Source organism: Triplophysa rosa, linkage group LG22 (genome assembly GCF_024868665.1).
Source record: "Triplophysa rosa linkage group LG22, Trosa_1v2, whole genome shotgun sequence".
Taxonomy (NCBI): Eukaryota; Metazoa; Chordata; class Actinopteri; order Cypriniformes; family Nemacheilidae; genus Triplophysa; species Triplophysa rosa.
The window spans coordinates 19,001,593-19,021,529 of record NC_079911.1 but is presented as its reverse complement, the minus strand read 5'-3'; the positions used below and the strand labels follow the sequence as shown (position 1 = coordinate 19,021,529).

The 19,937-nt window shown below is 39.6% G+C and overlaps 2 protein-coding genes across 2 annotated transcripts in view; one reads left to right on the top strand and one right to left on the bottom strand.

Moving 5' to 3' along the window:
- Positions 1 to 19,937, bottom strand: part of LOC130546535 (WD repeat-containing protein 70) — a 100,856-nt gene that overhangs the window by 34,378 nt on the left and 46,541 nt on the right. The gene's annotated exons all lie outside the window — the stretch shown is intronic.
- Positions 12,342 to 17,977, top strand: gdnfa (glial cell derived neurotrophic factor a). Its single transcript, XM_057321855.1, has 3 exons — positions 12,342 to 12,820; positions 13,687 to 13,893; positions 16,713 to 17,977. Exons 2-3 carry the CDS (start codon positions 13,713 to 13,715, stop codon positions 17,252 to 17,254), a joined length of 723 nt encoding a protein of 240 aa, XP_057177838.1. The 5' UTR covers positions 12,342 to 12,820; positions 13,687 to 13,712; the 3' UTR covers positions 17,255 to 17,977.

Genomic DNA, 19,937 nt, shown 5'->3' with positions numbered 1-19,937 from the left:
GGAAGCTTCAGATTTCCAGGAACAGATCTCTAATGTCTTGGTCTGTAAAATCTGAGCTCATGAACATTATCAATTATTATTGCAGAATTCAAAGTTTAAAATGATCTGCCATTAAAATCACATGTAAGTGAACAAATATGATCTTTATTGTTTCTCAGGTCAGTTCTGAAACATCTAATAAATAAACACTGAAAAAGTATCGTTAGGTTTTTAAATGATAAAATACATTATAGTGTAGAAAATATAAAAGAATGTTTTTTTAGTATTTGTGGTTATTATAATGCCACTTTGGTTAGTCTGCTAGACACCTGTGAACTTGAGTAAAAACTGACTTTATACATCCACCAACAAAACACCCTGACAACATTTGGTCTTGTAAACTGGCTTTAAAACAATGTAATTGCGTAAATCCAACATAATATATGATTGAATACACAATATTTAAAAAGATACAGTAATCTAAGAGAGAATGTTAAAGGGACAGTTCACCCCAAAATGGAAATTCTGAACAAAACAACAAAAAAATCATGCTGCATTTTTTCTACTATGGTAGTTAAGGATGACCCAGAAATGTCAGTTGCTCACGTTTTTCCGAATATCTTTCTCTGTGTTCAGCAGAACAAAGGCATTTATACAGGCTTGGAACAACTAGAGGAAAAGTAAATGATCATTTTTGGGTGGACTGTCCCTTTAATACAGAGTCCAGTGCACACAGAGGGCTTTCCACCATCACTGTTTAAATGCTGGCCATTGTTGTTGTTGAAGCTGTGTGTGTGAAGGCTCTTCTCGTGTATTCTGAGCTCTCTGAGGTATGCACAGCAGCAGAATTGGAGATGACAGTCTCGGATTGCACGCACAGCTTTACTATTTAAACTATATGAATGACATATTTAGGATCTTGAACCTTTGTACTCTGAGCTCGGGGCGACTCCGAAACATTCCACGACTCTTACCCAAACATCAACCCCAGACATGACCTCCAGTGAACCCTGACATTCACATGAACCCAGAGGTCACCACAAACACACACAGCCAAAATCTTCCTATGGCTGTTACACTATTTCCGTGAAATGGAATTTTATGAAGTTGATTCTGATTGCGTGTTTATTATTTCATGTAGACAAATGCAAACATTTAAATCCAAATAAATCACGTAATTGACAAAAAAAAATGCAATTTGGCTTTCCCGCACGCTTCATGTAAAACGCACTTTGTATGATGCTGAAAATTATTTGTAAGCTTCCATTAGAGTTCGGATGTCTTCTACACAGACACTTCACAAGATTTGGAACACATGCTGTTTTCCTTCAACTGTTTCTCATCGCCATCATGTGGACACGCAGAAACAACACCGCAAATGAGCGTGTGGAGAAACAGCTTGTGTTGGTGGTCTCAAGTAATTCACCACAGCTGTGAACAATACCGCGTGTGTGTGTGTGTGTGTGTGTGTGCGTGCGTGCGTGCGTGCGTGTGTGTGTGCGTGCGTGTGTGGGTGCGTGTGTGTGTGTGTAGCATCACAGAGCTTTTGGCTTCAACACCTGGAATCACCGTTCTTCTTTGGCAAGAGAACACACAGCTCTTCTTTACTTCCTCACGTTGTGTCAATCACATTTACACACTGCCTCCGATATTTTCGTCCGTCATAAAAAAATGAGATTTTCTGGGTTTTTCGCATCTGTAGCAAGCATTTTGAGAGGCGTTTTAAAAACTCCATTAAAGCCCTTCTGCTGAAGTGGACACAAAAATCCCCCAAAAATGACGATACCATACAGCATTGTACTGTATGAATGCTCTCGGTGCGACTGAAAGACAGAAGACCGAGAGCAGCATGAAGATGCAGATTTCTCATGTACACGTCTAATGCAAGACTAATGCACACTTTTGCCTTTAGTATGCAGATTTAAGGAATAAAAAACTCATTTATCCTCACGTCATTCAAAACCTTCTGTGCAACACAACAGAAGTTATTTCGAGAAATGTCTCTGTGCTTTGGTGTCCAGACAATGGAAGTCAATGGGGGCCAGTGTTGTTTGGTCATCAACATTCTTCGAAATATCTCATTTTGTGTTCTGCAGAAGAATAAAGTCATACAGGTTTGGAATGACTTCAGGACGAGTAAGAATGTTGGGGTGACGTGTCCCTTTAAGCTACCTTTACGCCGACAGCATTTGTCTCTTTGAATATGCAGAAGAAAATGTGATTTTCACAAAACTGTTGTAAATGTGACATTATCATACAGCACATGTGCAAAATTCAGGATCATTTGATCCTACGACACACAAACGGACACCTCAAGGTTCTGATGGCTCGATAAAACAGGTGCCACTTGATAAGCTTCATCTTTTTCTCCATAGCAAAACTATCCATCAATATCATAAAACGGTTTCAATCCACCTTCAAAACATCTAAAATGATCATCTTTCCCCTTAAATCTTTCATCTTCTCGCCCACATACACTACAATACCGTCGAGCATTGAGGGTAATCGGATGACACACCAAAGAGCAGCGAGCGCGAGCTGCCCAGCTGGGACATGTGTCTCGATCCGGCCCATCTTCATCTTCTTGCGGTCTGCAGACTCTTTTTGTGTGTGTGTTTGGCCCCTCGGGCTGCCATGTCGAAGTCTCATCTTCTTTTGGAAGCTCTGGTCTTTCTCTGGGCGTAATGATCCCTCCAAGCCAATTGTCTTTGTGAAACGCAGGGATCCCGTTTCTCTTTTGAAACCTTTTCTCTTTCGTTCTCTTTATTCTATTCTCGGTCGCGTCTTCTGTGGCCCGCTCCTTCAGTCGTTCAAGCGATGTGTACAAAATGATCGAGGTCCTCATGGGCGTCTCGAGCTGTCCGTCAACATAACAATCACCTGCAGGTGACTCCAATCCGGCACCCGAAAAACACAAAGATGTCAAAGAAAAGAGAATAGATGCGAAATAATGTTGCCGTCTTCAGGGTGGTGGATCATTGACCCCATGATTGACCCGCACTTAAATATTGTGTAAGAAAATATTTCTTTACGAAACCACCAGGAGAAGTGTACCGTTTATTCTGACATGCTATATTTGTGCAAAATAGGGATACACTCTTAAAAACAAAGGTGCTTAAAAGGTTCTTCGCAGCGATGAAAATGAAGAACCGTTCAGTCAAAGGTTCTTTGAAGAACAGTCACTTTCTTACTTTTTTTATAACCTTTTTTCGCCACAAAGAACCTTTTTTTGAAACAGAATGGTTCGTCGGGTGTTAAAGCTTCTTTATGGCATCAAAGGACCTTTTGAAGCACCTTTTTTTTTTTTAAGAGCGCAGTTCACGCAAAAACTCTTTTTCTGCAAATCAAAAGAAAATATTTTGAAGAACGTCGATAACCAAACAACACTGACCCCCGCCCGTTGACTTCCATTGTTACACAAAACCACCAAGACATTTCTTAAAATATCTTCTTTTTGTGTTCATTTTCAGCTTCTGTGTCCAGTCTTTACTCATCTAAAATTGAGGAAAACGTGAAAGTGCCACTGCAGACGGGTCACGCACGGGTGTCTCTGTTGTTTTAACAGCTGTTCACAGACATTCACAGCAGCTGTGTGGTACAACTACATCTCTCAAAGATTTTGTTTGGCGACACAATATAGACAGCAAGTGTTAGTAACATGATGAGAGTGTGTTTCAAAGGCTCAGATGTACGGCGCATCATCGACGACCCAGAGCTGGACAAACAGGTGGACTGCACACGTGCAAACGCATGTTCATATCTGTGCACAGCGTTACATGTATGTGAATATATATGTGTGTGGGAACGGAACCCTTTACTTCTGTGCTGCTGACACAATGCACCGCCAATTCAGTTTGATTCAATTAAATGACACCAACAAATCTGCTTCCTTAAGAAGAAAATTCACCGTGATGTCTGACCACCACTGTGGCCCCTCGAACACAACAGGTTCATGACCTCCAAGAGGGAACAAACCTAAACACAGGTAAACCAGAGTCACACTATCATGTTTGTTACTGTCCTGTAAAGTCACAGGAACAGAGTATCTTTTTTGATACGCTATCAAAAACCCACGCCGGCATAGAAACACTTCAGCATCATGACACTAACTTGCGTGCACCTGTCACACTTTCTGTCAAATTTATGTTTAAAACCATTTTTTACCATTTATAACCTATTAATTTGAAACGTAAATTCATGGATTTGATTTTCGAGGATTCCATTTGTGAAGGTCATGTGTGGTTACAGAAGATCTAGGCACGCACGAAGGTCTGAACGTTCTTTAAATAGCTTTTTTTCGGCCGTTCCCGAACATTCACTGTGGTGCGAGTATGGAGATACTGCTTGAATAGAGCAAACGTGAGACGCAGTTGATTTTTCTTTGCCTCTCACGTTCCGAGTGACATTTTTTTCAACAGTAAATGTCCGCTAGAATCTTCACTCTTAAAAGGGCTTCGCGATGCCATACACTTCACAGCGATGCCATAGAAGAGCCGTTTTTGCTTCCACGAAGAACCATTCAGCCAAAGAACCATCTCTTTCTTACCTTTTATAATCTAAAGAACCTTTTTGTTCGCCACAAAGAACCTTTTGTGAAACAGATGTGAAAGGTTCTTCTATGGGATCAAAGAACCTTTTGAAGCATCTTTTTCTTAAGAGTGTAGAAGAACCTTTTTGTCGAAATGGTTCCATAAAGTCACAGAAAGCTTTAACATCCAAAGAACCGTTCTGTTTTACAAAAGCCTCTTTAGGGCGAAAAAGGCTCCACAGATTATAAAAAGGTATGATGGTTCCTTGTTTGGAACCAAAAATGGATCGTTTCTGTGTCTGTAAAGAACGAAATAAGCACATTTATTTTTTAAAGTGTCCATTACAGAAGACATCAGCTGCTTGACATCCCACACAAAAGTCAACCTTCATCTAACTATAAATAGTTTTTTGTTTGTTCACCATAATAATCACACTGTAAAACCTAATTTACTGTAAATACGTTCATTTTACTTCATTTAAAAAAAAAGTTAAGTTCACTTAATAAAAACATGTTTTGTTAACTCAATAGCTGAATATTAAGGAGAACTCTATCTGAATAAGTTTTTAGAACGTTATTTTAACTTTATTGATTCATTTTAACAAGTAGCTTAAAGTTCAACCACTACTCTAAAGCCATGGCACCTTTCCCATGAGGGATTGAATACAAGTTATAAATATCAGACCAAACGTTGTTCTTGTGAAAAACAACATTGCCGTCATTAACCTCTTTATTCAGGCAAAGCTTTCTGAACACATGTAGTTCATAGTCAGCCTAATTGCCGGCCTGGTTTTACATTATGTAATCTTCATTATTAGTAATGACAATTTATTGTTTTTGAGAGCTTGGATAACATTAACGGAATTGATAGCTTCCAGAACACATGTCAGCGAGCCAAGGCACTACAGAAAGAGTTTCATTGTGACCTGTGCATGTGCTGCTTTGATGCTTCGGGGGTCTCAGAGGGGCTGCTGTCCATTTATATGGTAGAAACATCTTCTCTTTGAATTCCTCTCTGAATTCCTAAATCTAAATATGAGTGACGTTACAGTCATTGAGCAGTAATAACTTTAGATGGCGCTGCGCTTATACAGTACCAGACATTGGCCAAAATTTAAATTCTTTCATCATTGCCCTTGTGTCGTTCCAAATCTGTATGACTTTCTTTCAAACGCAGAACACAAAATAAGATATTTTAAAGAATGTTGAAAACATGATGTTTTTTTCCATTGTATGAACACAAAACCACTGAGGCATTTCTCAAAATATCCTCTTTTGTGTTCCACAAAAGAAAGGGTCTCATACAGCTTTTGAACGACATGAGAGTGATTAAATGATGACCGTTTTTCTGGGGGGCTTTTTGGGGGTGGACTATCCCTTTAAGACACGACTCTCAATTATCTCATTTTCAAAACAGGCAGCTAGATCATATCTAAATCTGAATATTGGACTTGTTGTTCACACTTGTAATGTCCGCTACATACAGTATGTCACGTTCGGATCCAACCAGAACCATCTCTCTGACCTTGAAAAACACCGCGCCACGATTTCAGCGAGCACCTTACAAGCCAAACATGATCCGCCAGTGTCCAACTGACCAGCTGCCGCAGCTACTGAGAGCCACATAATATCCTCAGAATATAGTGTGACACGGATCCAGTGTGTGGCTTAACTGCAGCTTCTTTGATCCTCTCGGCCGCAGGTGTTGCCAACTCTGCGATCGGATGCACGCTTCCCTGCCCCCCCGGCCCATCCTCACGCTGCGACTGGAGCTGGATTAACTCAAGACCTGGAGGAATTGGAGGCAGAAACAGGATCCAGTCCCGTTCGGATCAATTCCTGCGTCCTCAAGCCTATTCGGTGCTAAACATGCACACCGCTTCCTGCTTCAATTAGTGCAACCTTGTTACATGCAAGTCAAGACTAAGTCCGCGTACTCCACGCGTTTAGCGTGCTGGCGAGCCGTGCTGAATGTTAGAGGTTAGCATCAAAATAGCATCATGTCCCAACCTCAGGAAATCAACAGCTCGTGAGAAACCAAGGACGAATGAAAATATCAACACGAGATCAATATAAGTTTCTACTTTGGGCCGTCGGGATCAAATCATTTGAAATATTACACAAGCAAGTGTGCTGTTGTAGTGAATATCAGCACGGCTGTGATTTTCAATGTTGGGTTATATTATTTACTACACAAATTTAAGAATAACATTTCACACACATTAATTGATTGAAACGCATGGGTTTTTCTGCATTTTATGTGTGTATTTAGAGCAGCAATCCTCAACTTTTGCGTCCTTTCGCCAAAACAATTAACAAAAAAAATCTAATAATTTTTGTACGTTTTAAGTTCCTTTGTGTGCTCTTTAAGCCTTTATGGCGTCAAACACACCTGTCTTGCAAAATCTTGCGAATCGCGTTTTTATTTTTTTGAACTTGGTCAACTAATTTTTATTCATTTTAAACCCAGAAAAGTTGCAGATTGCAGCACTGAAACTTTGGAAATGTCAGTTGGACAAGTAGGTGAAATAACCTGCAATTTTATGTTTTAAAAATAGATGGCGATAGAGAAGGAAAAGTCGCAGCTTCAAATAAAATAACATTTCGAATCAGACTGTGATGATGAAATAAATGATTGTGGATGTTAAAATGGCCTTTAAACAAAGACCTGATACATGAACATGACGTGACGTGTCGTGTCGATTTGTGTAGCTTCACAGATCTCTTGCCCAAGCACCATGCGAACTCCAGAGGTGCACAAAAGTAATATAAATGAATTCAATAGAAAAATTAAACATAAAGTGTGAAGTCATTTGATAACACAACATGTCCTTCTGGACCGTCCCGGATGCCTCGGGATAAACCGACAACACCAGCAGCTGATGGTGGTCAAAGCTGACAGGTACCTAACAAAGTGAATGCTGGGATCAGAAAAGCACCCAGGCTCGACCGCAGAACATGGCGTGCTCTTCAGAGCTTACACCGACGGCGCAGGGCCTGAAACAAGCACTTAACTGACCACAGCACGTCAAACTCACCGACAGGAATCAAACGGCCTCTCGGATTCCTGGATGGGTTATGCAGGCTGCTGGACACCACGACTCCTGTAAGCATTCAGCCCTCTGGAGATCTGCCAACGGGATCAATTAACAGCAGTTCTTCACAAGCGCCGTCACATCCTAAACTGAGAGGACATGATATCATGGGTCAAACTTTCTCTTATAAAGTGTGCAAAGGCCTCTCAACGGCTCGGAAGGCAACGTTACTCACGAAATGGATATCACTGTTATTGTGTGTCTCTGTAAAGCTGCTTTGCGACAATGCTAAACTACGAAAAGCACAATAAAACAAATTTGAATTTGAATTGAATCGAACTGAAGTGAATTGAGCATAAATAAAAGATGTTGGGTTTTTTATTCTTACTCTTACTGCATGACAACAATTGTTAAAATGCTTCTTCTCCAAAAGAAAAAATTGATAACCTCTTCTGAGATCCACCAGGTAACAATTACCTCATCTGCTTGCTTCATTTGAGGCTGGAGAAATCACATGACACCTCTCTCGCAACGGGATTGGCTCCTGGACCGGCGCTGTGAAAACAGAATGATGATGTATCATTGCTTTGACATCATCAAGAACACAATCCGTAATGATGAAAGTCCAGGAATACAGTATCTTTGGCCCTTAACTTTATTTATTTCTTATCTGCATTTATCACGTCAAGCAAACACGCCCCGAGCCTCTGGCAGGACGGACATTGACTCAAACTGCTTTAACCTTGACAGTCACTAGTTTGAAGGAAATACCTGTATCCAGCTGTCAAGCGACGACATCATTTCCCACATGCACAGGTAACCAAGGTGGAAAACGGTATCAAGTGAAATTCAAATAGGACTATAAATAGAACTGATAAGTTGTGCTGTGATGATATGTGCATGTAAACAATGCTGAAGAGACAACAACTCACAACACCTTAGCAACCGGATCATGCACTGTAAAAAACTGTACAAAAAAATGACATTTTCTGGCAGCTGGAGCGGTAGGAAAATAGCATAATATAAAAAAATATACGTGAAATTACGTGTCTTTTTTTGTAAATTGATGTGTTTTTGCCATAGTTTAATAAATAAAAACAGTACAATTCTGTAAAATTACAGATGTTTTTACGTAAAAAATCTGTAATAAATTTACAATAAAATTCTGTCAAATTATTTTTTTACAGTGTGGCAGGGTTATTATTATTGCTGAAAACTATTAAGCATTAAATATAAAAAAATGTGTTACTGTACATTGAAATAAAATAAAATATATGTCTAAATATTATTTGAAAAAATATAGAATTAGCAATAAACTGAATGAGGTTTAAGATTGAGGCTATTATTAACTAGAAATAAGTTGACGAACTAAAATAAAAAACTAAACTAAAACTGAATTAAAAAATCAATTAAACCTAAATTGCAATATAAATAATAAATACTAACATGAAAAAACCAGACAGCCTAACAAAACTGATAAAAAATATTTCTGTTTCAAAATAAAACGCATAAATAAAATAATAATAAACATATAAAACTACAATAAAACTAAAATAATGGATCGTGGCATCATGGCGTCACGTCTGGAAAATGAACAAATCCAGTTTGTTTTTGTTGTTTCTTTTCATATACGTACTTAGTTAAAAGACTTTTCTTTCAAATTGACCTTTATTTTGCTACATTTGTAGTAAAACTCTGGCAACCTTCCAAAAATCCATGGTTCATTTGAATACTATTTTCATTTTAGCATTAATTTTTTTTGTTCTAATTGTATTATTGTTCCATGACAACAGACCTGTGACCCATTTTTGGGTGGTGACACACCTGGAGTACTACACCTGAGCGCATATACACACCTGAGACCTGCTGCCAAATAAACTTCATCACACAGTTATTACCGAACGCCACATCAGCAGAGGTGATCACACGAACACACGCCGTCAGATCAAATGCAATTCAGAATAAAGGTCACATGACTACTAATGCCAAACACATCACTGCAAATATTGTTGAAATTTCCAGCATTTCATATATCTCAGTCTCAGCGTGAACTTTGACACCACACCGGTGAAGCAGCTTTTATCACCGTGGCTCCGTAATAACATTTATTTGATCTGTTACCTGCATTCGGCTGTGGTGAGGACAGCTTTTTAAAATCAGGAAAACACCCATTAGAGATACGGACTATCCAAACACGACAGCACTCTGGTCTTTGTACTACTGTATGGCCGTAATTCAATTAGCCTGAGCGTTTCATCCAAGCAAACATCCCTGATGCATATTTTCCACATTGTCATTAAAGTGTTTGACATTCATGTTAAACTGCCGCTCGCTTCCAGAACCTACTGAGCCGCCTCGGTGCCACTGTTTACATACACTAGATAGCTGCCTTCTAAGGCATCATCCTTACTGAAATTCAAGCTCATAAGTGACTGATCTCAAACACACGACATCTGAACACGACACGAAGTGTTCCTGCGCTCCTGTCCACTAGTAAACATACACATGAAGTTAATGAGTATTAGTTGACTGAATAAAAGAAATAAAAGCTCTAACTGTGGTTACATCTTATGAAGTGGTCACGAGCAAAAAGCGAACATTTTAAAATACTGTGAGGCAGGGTGGATCTTTTCAAGTGTAAGTGGTTTAGAAACAAAGAAATGGTTCATTTGAACTTGTTTAACAACAACACTTCAACATTTTTACAGTTGTTGTTAGTACCAGGATTATTATTGTTACCTAAAATTACATCTGTTAAATCTTTTCTGTTCAATAAAATGAAATAAATAGCCTTAAATATTATTTATAAAGCTTAAACTAAACAAAAAATAAATATTTTGTCGAAGCAATAAACAGAAATAAGTTTCTAATAGTTTAGTTGAGGCACTACAATTATTAACTGAAAATAAATAAAAAACTAACTAAAACTAAACCTACTGTGTATAGCATTTCAATTTTTTTTTATTAATAACAAAATCAATAACAAATTAGTAATACAATTAAAACCGAAATTAACATGAAAACAAACTTTTAAAAATATATATATTTTAACTTAAAAAAATGGCAATTTAACGGTCAAGAAGTGTGTACTTTATTTAATGTAGTATATGCTGTCACAGTACACAGATGCGGCTTACATATTTATTTTCTTTTATACAATTTTTAAGTAATATCACATGCCGGTGGGGCTGTTGTGCTGACTATTACTTGAAGTCTCGCACAGTTTGAGTTTGGTTCACCAGTGTAAATGACATAAGGATTCTCTGTATTAATCGCAAGAAAGCAACAAACCGTTAGACATAATCCTGACTAGAAATGTGAAACTTTAGGTCATGAACGAGTCAGCTTTTCAATTATCTAATGGAGAGGCATGTGTACACCTGGTTCGCATACAACATCTCTAAAAAAAACGTTTGCTTTTCTCTTCTTTATCACAGCATATAAGTTTGATCTTAAGTCAATAAGAAAGTGCTTTTGCAATTCAATATTTTACAATAGCACGTTTGTCCTGTACTGTATAAGCCATAAAGTTTAGAGGCAAGAGTTTTGTTCATTGAGAGAAACCTCTGTCGGGAAGCACATAAAAACACACGGCCCATTTCTGAGCCCTTATTCTAAGAACACAGAGCAGGAGAACACGCATCACAGGGCCCTCCAAGTTCTCAATATTCACCTTAATACCTATTCAAAGCGCAACATGTCATGTCCTGTCTGTTAGGATCTCTCTTTGTTAGGTTTCAGGGTTTGGCCCTTGACGAAGAATTCTATGACAAAGATTTCTGCAGGAAATCTCGATGAAAGGCAGCGTTTTAACTTTGACAATAGTCGACGTAAACAATCGAGAAGACATTTCTGAAGACGCGTATATGAAGATATCCCTGATTAAATTCACCCTATAGAGAGACTGTTCCAACTCTTGTTGGAAAGCGTACAGACCAGAGATTTGACACAGACATTTCAAGAATAGAAATGATAATCTTCAGAGATCTGCTTTTGCACACCACACTTTTCTAATTCAACCCGCCGAGTGTTCTGCTGTCTGCTTGACATTATGACCTCCGTGGATACTCAGAATCGGAGCAGGATGTTTGGAGACGTTCGCTTTATAATGCCAGACAAGGTTGAATTGTCTGAACAGGCTGCTGTCATATTTTGCATTGTTTTTCTTTAAATCGACGTCTGTGTTTAATATGGCTTGTATGATGCAATTTGAGATTAATCCTTTGGAATGGGGCATGTTTTGACAAAAATACACATACTGCCTAACAAAACTCCATAATAGAAACGATACTAGTATATAGCAAACGCTTTGACCATGGTAGGAAAAAATAGTTTTTACTTCTAGCTGGTGTGTAATAAATGGAGAGTGTGAGCTTGTTTTGTTCATTTATTGATCTATAGCATAGGATAACAGTCAACTATGTCTGGTGCTAAAAGTGTTATTCGCGTCAATGTCATAGAAGGATCATTTTGGTTCCCCAAACAACCTTTCAGTCAAAGCTTCTTAAAATACTCAGCTGTAAAGTGCTTTATAAATAAATGAATACATATATATTTTTATTTGTGTAACTCAGGTCTATCTTATAAGGAATAAGGATCATGTTCATGTAGGCTAGCACCAAGGTAAATAGACGTTTGTTTCTATTTGGTGTTATTGTCCTATAATCTCCAGCTATGAGGATTCTGATTGGTTGATGGATCTCTCCCGCTGAGTGACGTCAGTGCGCTCGAACCCGTCAACATATTTAAAGGCGCTCGGAGCTGAGCGCGCGCGTCAATCGCGTTGAACCTACGCGCGAGTGGATCAGTGCTCTGCGTGCTTCTCACCTGATCTGCGTGGATAACACCATTCACCTGTGTCGAAACGCATCGCGTTGCGCTTTGGAGGCAGAATGCGGCGCGTTTTCATGCGCCGTTTGGACACGGGAAACTATCACAGTTAGTTTGGATCCAGGCTCGGGCTCTGGGGTCCCTGATGTCTCCATCTGACGCCCCGCAGCTGCTTTCCTTCACATGACAGACGCGCAGCAGCAGCAGCATCACAGGATCGCGCGTCTCGTTGCGCACAGTGAGCCGCGCGGCGCGTCAGCCGGACACTGAAGATCTGGACACTTGCGCGCTCGCTCCGTTTGGATCTAGTGGATAAAATGCTTTGAATGGATACGGGATCGGCATATTTGAGGATACTCAGTGCGTCTCTTGGATCTGTAAATGTTTCCTGATTTACTGGGAATTTGGCTTTTCTCTGAAGCGCTGGTCTGCATGGGCCACATTTAAGGTGCGTTTCATATATATTGCCTGTGGAAATGGACATTAGAGGAGTTGTTCTTTTACATATACAGTGTTGCATATATATTTTGACCAGATTGACCAAAGAACAGCTTGTGCAGTATAGGGTTGGTTCTTTGGAGAGGAAGAAAAGTTACTGATGTTTTATTGCTTTCTGAGCTCTTAGAAGCAGCAGACTGTAAAACGCTTTAAAAGAAATAAATTAGTCAATCAAATGCATTTGAACACATGCATTTGAACAGGCAACACCCTTAACACAAAAAAAAATCTCAGGCATTTATGTGGCTGTGACTGCACTTCAAAAAACGATGCGTTAGTGTAAATCTACTGTAAGCCAATAACTCTACATCTATATTAATAACTAATTTAATCTTATTTCAGGCTTTTTATGAGCTAAACCTTATGTCTTTACTATCAATAATTGGAGCAAAGTGCCAATTACTGCAATAAAGTATCATAAAAGCCATTGTAAAACATCATTATATTCATGAAAGCCGTCTGTTCTCTTTGCCTTTCCGTCAATAAGAGTTACACATCAGTGTTTGTGTGTGTTGGGTGATGGTGGGGGGGTCTCTGGCAGAAAACACACATTTTTTCTCCTCTGTAATATTGACAGAAATCTGTTCGGCATTAACAGGGCTGCAGCCTGCAGAACACATTTCATGCTGAACCGTCATCTGAATGTTTTATTCTGCACTTCTCACCGCTTACAAGCTCTTTTCCCTTTGATCTACCTCCTATAGAGCCAAACGCAAAATAAATGCCGTGTTTATCAAAACATACCATGAGAAAGACCACCACAGATTCTTTTATCAGTGTGCAGATATTACAGTGTTTACCGTCATACCGTTGCAGCTTCCCCCGAAGGAACTGGGTCTAAAATGAAGTTATGGGACATTATAGCCACGTGTTTGTTGCTCCTGACCTCCGTTTCCGCACGTCCCCTCTTCCACAAGCTGCAGCCGTCCAAAAGAGCCTTCGGTGAGACCCCCGCTCCGGACCCCACCATAGACTCTCGACCTGAAACCACAGACCTTAAACAAGCCTTCATGGAAGAACAATGTAAGTCACACAACTAGAATGATTGCAAACGTTGACATGTAGATTTTCTTTACTGTGTTTGGAGCATTTTGGGGTCTTTTCTGTTCAATCTGAGAAATTATCGAGCTGTTTTCAATTACTTGCATAGCTGCATGTTGAGCAACGTGGCTCGGCGGTGAATGCACGCAGATGCACAAATCTGAGCGTATATTGGAAGAATATTTTGCCTCGGCTAAAGCGTGACCTTCATGAGCATCAACTAAACATATGCTTTACATAACAGACATTCAACAAGATGATGTGTTTTGTCTCTTTTACCTTACAGCATAAATATCTAATAAGTCCGAGCTTATTAGAGAGCCCCCTTCTTAATTCTCGTGGAAACTTTCCAAGGCAAAGTGTTTTATAATCTTATGGATTATGACAATGAGCTACTGAGGTGTTTTATCGTCAAAGCTGGTAGAACGGTTTCCGCACTTTTCTTTTCTCGTTGGCACCAACAGAGAACGTGGGGAAATAAATACTCGGGAGAGATATTTAACAGCGAACAGCATGACCCCATCTGACGCGGTAGTACAATTACACGCTTTCTACCAATGACAGCCGAGCGTTTGAAGGATGTTCTCGCCGGAACCCTTCACCTTCCCTCTATCATGGGAACTTAAAGTGAGCGATATGGTCTATAGGCTTGTAAAATAGGCATGGCGTTGTTTCGGAAGACAATGAGATCCTTGCGCGGACCCCCGGCCCGAGCCTTGCATAACGGCAGGCGTGCTGAAACTATAGTGAACAACAGCCGATTTGATCTGGAGAAAACAAACACATGTTGAAGCACTCAGGGTCTGGTATTTTGGGGATTGGGTCGCTGTATTACCGTCTGTGTTTCTCTGTAAAGCGTTCTTACAAATGGTAGTTTAAAGCCGTCTTAAGAAACATCACAAAGAGCTTAGCACTCACTGACAAAATACTCTCTGAATCCACGTCTCCGTCTAAAACAAGCATCATTTATTGCATAAGAGTACCTGCATTTAGAAAACAAATATATTGAAAGATATGAAGAAAGATTATTTTGAGATGCAGTTGGCAAGACAAAATAGACTTAATTCGCCCCAAAATAAACATTTGTTCGTCATTTACGTACTCATTCCAAACCTGTATGGATTTCTTTCTTCTGCAGAACACAAAAGAAGATATTTTGAAGATGGTAACCAAACAACACTAGCCACCATTGACTGAACACAAAACAAGACATTTCCCAAAATATCTTCTTTTGTGTTTCAATGAAGAAAGAGTCATACAGGTTTTAAACAACACGAGACTGAATAAATAATGACGAAATTTGGTGCGCTATCCCCTTTAAGATGTGTTCTCAGAAAACAAATGCTGTCAGGTTTGGAGTCGTGACCACTGTTGTTAGATTCACTTGATAGCGTTGCGTCCCGTCAGCTGTGGAATGGATCATGTAGCCTACTGGCTGTTAGTTACGCAACAGACACCAACCTGAAGGATCTAACAATGACCTCCATCATCACACCTGCAGCGGTTGTGCAGACGCTTCAAATAAAGGGTGAACTGGCACCACACCCAAAACACAGTGAATACTTAACCTGCCATATGTTCAGTCTTCAACCTTAAACAGATGTGCATGCGTGTGAGAGGTGCGGTTAGTGTTAGTGTTATTTTTATGCAGTAGTGCTCAAAAAAATCTACCTATTACAGATTTGTGAGACGTCGGTTGCCATTTTCAGATTGTAAATCACTTTGGATAAAAGTATCTGCTATAAATAAATATAAATGAATGCAAATGTCGAGCAGTTTGTTTGGTTGCTGCCAAAGCTGAAAATGCATTGGGGAAACGCGTTCTTAAAGGTATAGTTGAACCAAAAATGAAAATCCTTTCATCGTTCATGTCATTTCAAACCTGTATGACTTTCTTTCATCTGCACAACACAAAGAAGAGTGTTTTGAAAAATGTTGGTAACCAAATAACATTGGACCCCATTGACTTCCATTGTACGAAGACAAAACCACTGAGACATTTCTCAAAATATCGTCTATTTTGTTTCACAGAAGAAAGATTCGAAATTGATGAAATAGAAATGATCGACTTCTTTTTATTGTACACTCTTATAAATAAATGTGCTTCTTCGATGCCATAGAAGAACCTTTTTTTGTCTAAACGGTTCTATAAAGATCCTTTAACATCCGAAGTTTATGAAATGGTAAGAAAGAGATGGTTCTTTAAAGAACCTTTGACTGAATGGTTCTTCTATGGCATCGCTGTGATGAACCTTTTAAGCACCTTTGTTTTTAAGAGTGTAAAAGCAATTCATTTACAAATAAATGCTGGGTTGTTTCAAACATTTTAGGTTCATTTAAACCAACGGTTGGGTCTGTCCATATTTTACTTAAACCATGGGTTGAAGAAACCCAGCATTATTTGAGTGAATAAATCCGTATACGTCAATAAAAAAAATCATTCGAGTCAATTTATTCAACAGTTAGTTAGTATATATAATATCACCATTTTTGGGGCTTCTCTGGAAACTGTGACATGATGTACTTTGTGAAATCAAAGTTCAGTCCATAATGAAATCATGGTGTATTACGTACAGATCAAAGCACTCTTACTCTCTCCTGTCGTGCATGTTTTGAGTTTGTGGATGAGCAGATGTATTCTGCCGTACCTCAATGTCATCATCTATAAGATTTTCCATCACACGGGAATCGTATCCAGCGAGTCATCGACAAACAAACGCTGTATATACAGTACATAATAATATTGTACTGCAATGAACAAATCTGTCATTATGCTGATATGTTTTCTCTGTCTGTTAAAGATGATGCAAACAGTCTTTACCCGGAGCAGTTCGAGGATGTCATGGACTTCATCCAAGCGACTATCGGCCGATTGCGGCGCTCCCCGGAGTCAGACGGAGGGTCTCAAGGGAAGAGGGACAGAGGGCGTCAGCGAGGAGCTACAAACGGCAAGAGGAGCATCCGGGGTCGCGGAGACAAAAAGAGGAGTCGTGGACGAGGCGGCGGCCGAGGGGGGAAGGAAAGTCGAGACGAGAGGGTCAAAGGTCCCGGGCGTGGATGCCTGCTGAAAGAGATCCACCTCAACGTGACGGATCTGGGCTTGGGCTACAGCACCAAAGAGGAGTTGTTATTTCGGTACTGTAGCGGACCCTGTTATGACTCTGAGACCAATTACGACAAGATCTTGAACAACCTCACCCACAACAAGAAGCTGGACAAAGAAACGCCCTCAAGGACTTGCTGTCGGCCGATCGTGTTCGACGACGACATCTCGTTCTTGGACGACAGCTTGGAGTACCACACACTAAAGAAACATTCCGCTAAAAAGTGCGCCTGCGTCTGACCCGCCGACCGAGCGGACTACAGCGAGAGTCAGGGTGTCGAGCGTTGAGAAACGCTTTCGTGTTGGACCTGCTGGGAAACAAAGACGACGGAGCGAGGTTTGAGAGATCTGTGATGTGTTGTAGAACTGGCCTCCAGCCGATCAGCGTTCATGATACCAAATCACAAAATGTCCCCTAAAAGGACAGCTTATAGATAAAGTCAAAAATCAGAAGTCATTTACACAAACAGAGTACGAAACTTGGATTTTTACGTTACGCTGTAGATGAACGAGCGGTCACCTCACACCCTGTGGACAGACACGAATACATCCACAACAACAGACTTCAGATCTTTAATATCCAGAAAGTTATCTATATATATATATATATATATATATATAGTATATATGAATATGTATTTATTGAGATTTAATTAAGTTATTGTTATTTATTGCAATCCATTGTATAAGAGTGTTTTTTCTTATTTATTTTAGAAAGTTATTTGGTTCTCTGTCTTGGATGGTGCCAAATTGGAGCATGTGTTTCTAAAGTCAAGCAGTTCACCCAAAAATCGACACTATAAAAATGCTGGTTGTTTTATCATAAAATATGGATCAACCCAACGCTTGGTTTAACGTTACCTAGAATGTCATGTTTTTGTCTTTTTTTGACGCAACCATGGATTTAAACAAACCAACATAGGTTCATTCATACCCAACAGTTCACTATAAAAAATAATTTTACAGATTTTTCACGTATAATGTAAAAAACGGTAATTTTACAGAATGTAAAAACATCAAATTTCATAAAAAAATAAACCTTACAAGGAAAACATTGAAAACAGTTATTTTACGGCATTTTCCTGGCACCCCAGCTGCCAGACACTTTCCGGGGTTTTTTTACAATGTTGGGTTTGTCCATATTTTACCCAACGGTGTGTTAAAACAACCAGCATTTTCCCCCTATTGTTGATTTTCTTTCGTCTGTGCAACACAATGGCATCTCAATTTTAAGCAGAATATCTAAACTGCTGTTTTGAATTCAATGATAGCGGATGGTGATTCATACCGCCAAACCCCGAGTATTCTGATGTCATGTGCTTTGTGTAGAAAACAAACAAAAAATGTACTAATAATCTGTCCATCTGCCTTGATTGAACATCATTGCTACTTCAGGTTTGTGACCAAATAAGATCAGAGACCGGGTTAGAGGAAGATCAAGCTTAAATTCCATTCTGTTCCTCACGTAAAGTCATCATGCGACTACAAAAGATGTGAAATATCGCGTCTGGTTCATGTAGACTACCTTTATAATACCTGAAGCTTGGGGGTATGAATCACTTTCCTTTGTAAGATGTCCTTGTCACAGACGAATGCTAATGTGTAGTCGGGTACTTAACTGATGAATTGTTCATTTTTGGCTGAAAAGCAGACAGATGATGGACGACATCCCTTTATGCTTTCAGTGTTTGGAAAAAAACATCCGTCTCCAGCCCCAGCATCGCCCATTCTTTAAAAACAACACACAAGATCATAAGCAAGGCAGAATGATTTCACAGCAAGAAATAAGTGGACCAACTAATACGCCACAAAATAAAGAGCTGATGTTTTGCAAAAGTCTTTTTAAAAATGTTCCATCACTCAAAGAATTCATTACAAAAAAAATACAAAAGCCAGCGAGAGCCCAGTTGTTTACCCAGAAGGTTTTTGGTGGTTGTTACAGGAACTCAAATGGCTCGACTCCAATTATCTCTTTAAAATACAGCCTGGCCCGATGTGTTTATATCTCACTGTAATGAAGCCAGACAGAAACACGGGCACGCTAAAGGCCGTCCTTACCTTTTGATCACAGTAAATGATGTTGCGTTGACCTTTCATAACGGTTGACCAGTTGGCGAGCGTCTGGTAACCTGGAATTATCGCCGAGGTCACGCAATCCCCCCACAGATTTTACCCATTAATCTGCACAAATGAAATGTAAAACTGCCGTGGTCGGCAAGACTCCCCATCGTTTAAGACCAATTATATCAAATCTGCTTTGTCTACACTTTAATGGCATTAGGAAACTTCTTAACAATCCAAGACCAGGCCTGTTCTCCCGGAGTCAGCTGGTGATAGTAAACACACACGCTCAGAAACAGGTCAATTCATCCACACATTAGAGTAAGACGACATTAGAGCCGATAGATAAACGCACCTTTATGATGCCGTGTATTACCATCCGCAAGACACAGAGCCCGATTATGTGGTAATCCCCCAGCGCTCACTGAACAAATCCACCCGTTTCTAAAGTATTTAGGCCAACCTTTGCTAGGCATGAGCTACCTCCATTTACCAGAACATCACTTATTGCTTTTGCATTACAGATACAACGTGCAAAAGCCAAAACACACACTCCTGTTCTCTGTTGTATGACGGAAGTGTACATGACCTGAGCTTGCAAGCTACGTTTAAGGATTCCTGGCTAGAAATGTTACAGATGTGAGCGTCGCATCTTGTCCTGCAGTGTTTGTTGGTCCTGTCTTGTTTTGTGTTACTGAACCAAAGCTCTTTACAGACTTTATTTTTGTACAATATTCATTTTATAACTTTTTACAAAATAAAATGCGTTTCTATCAGGTTCTTGTGTGCGTTGAGTGAATCATCAAAGTCTTAACATTTCGCTGAACCAGAACTTCTCACCTGGTTTTGCTTCAGAATCCAG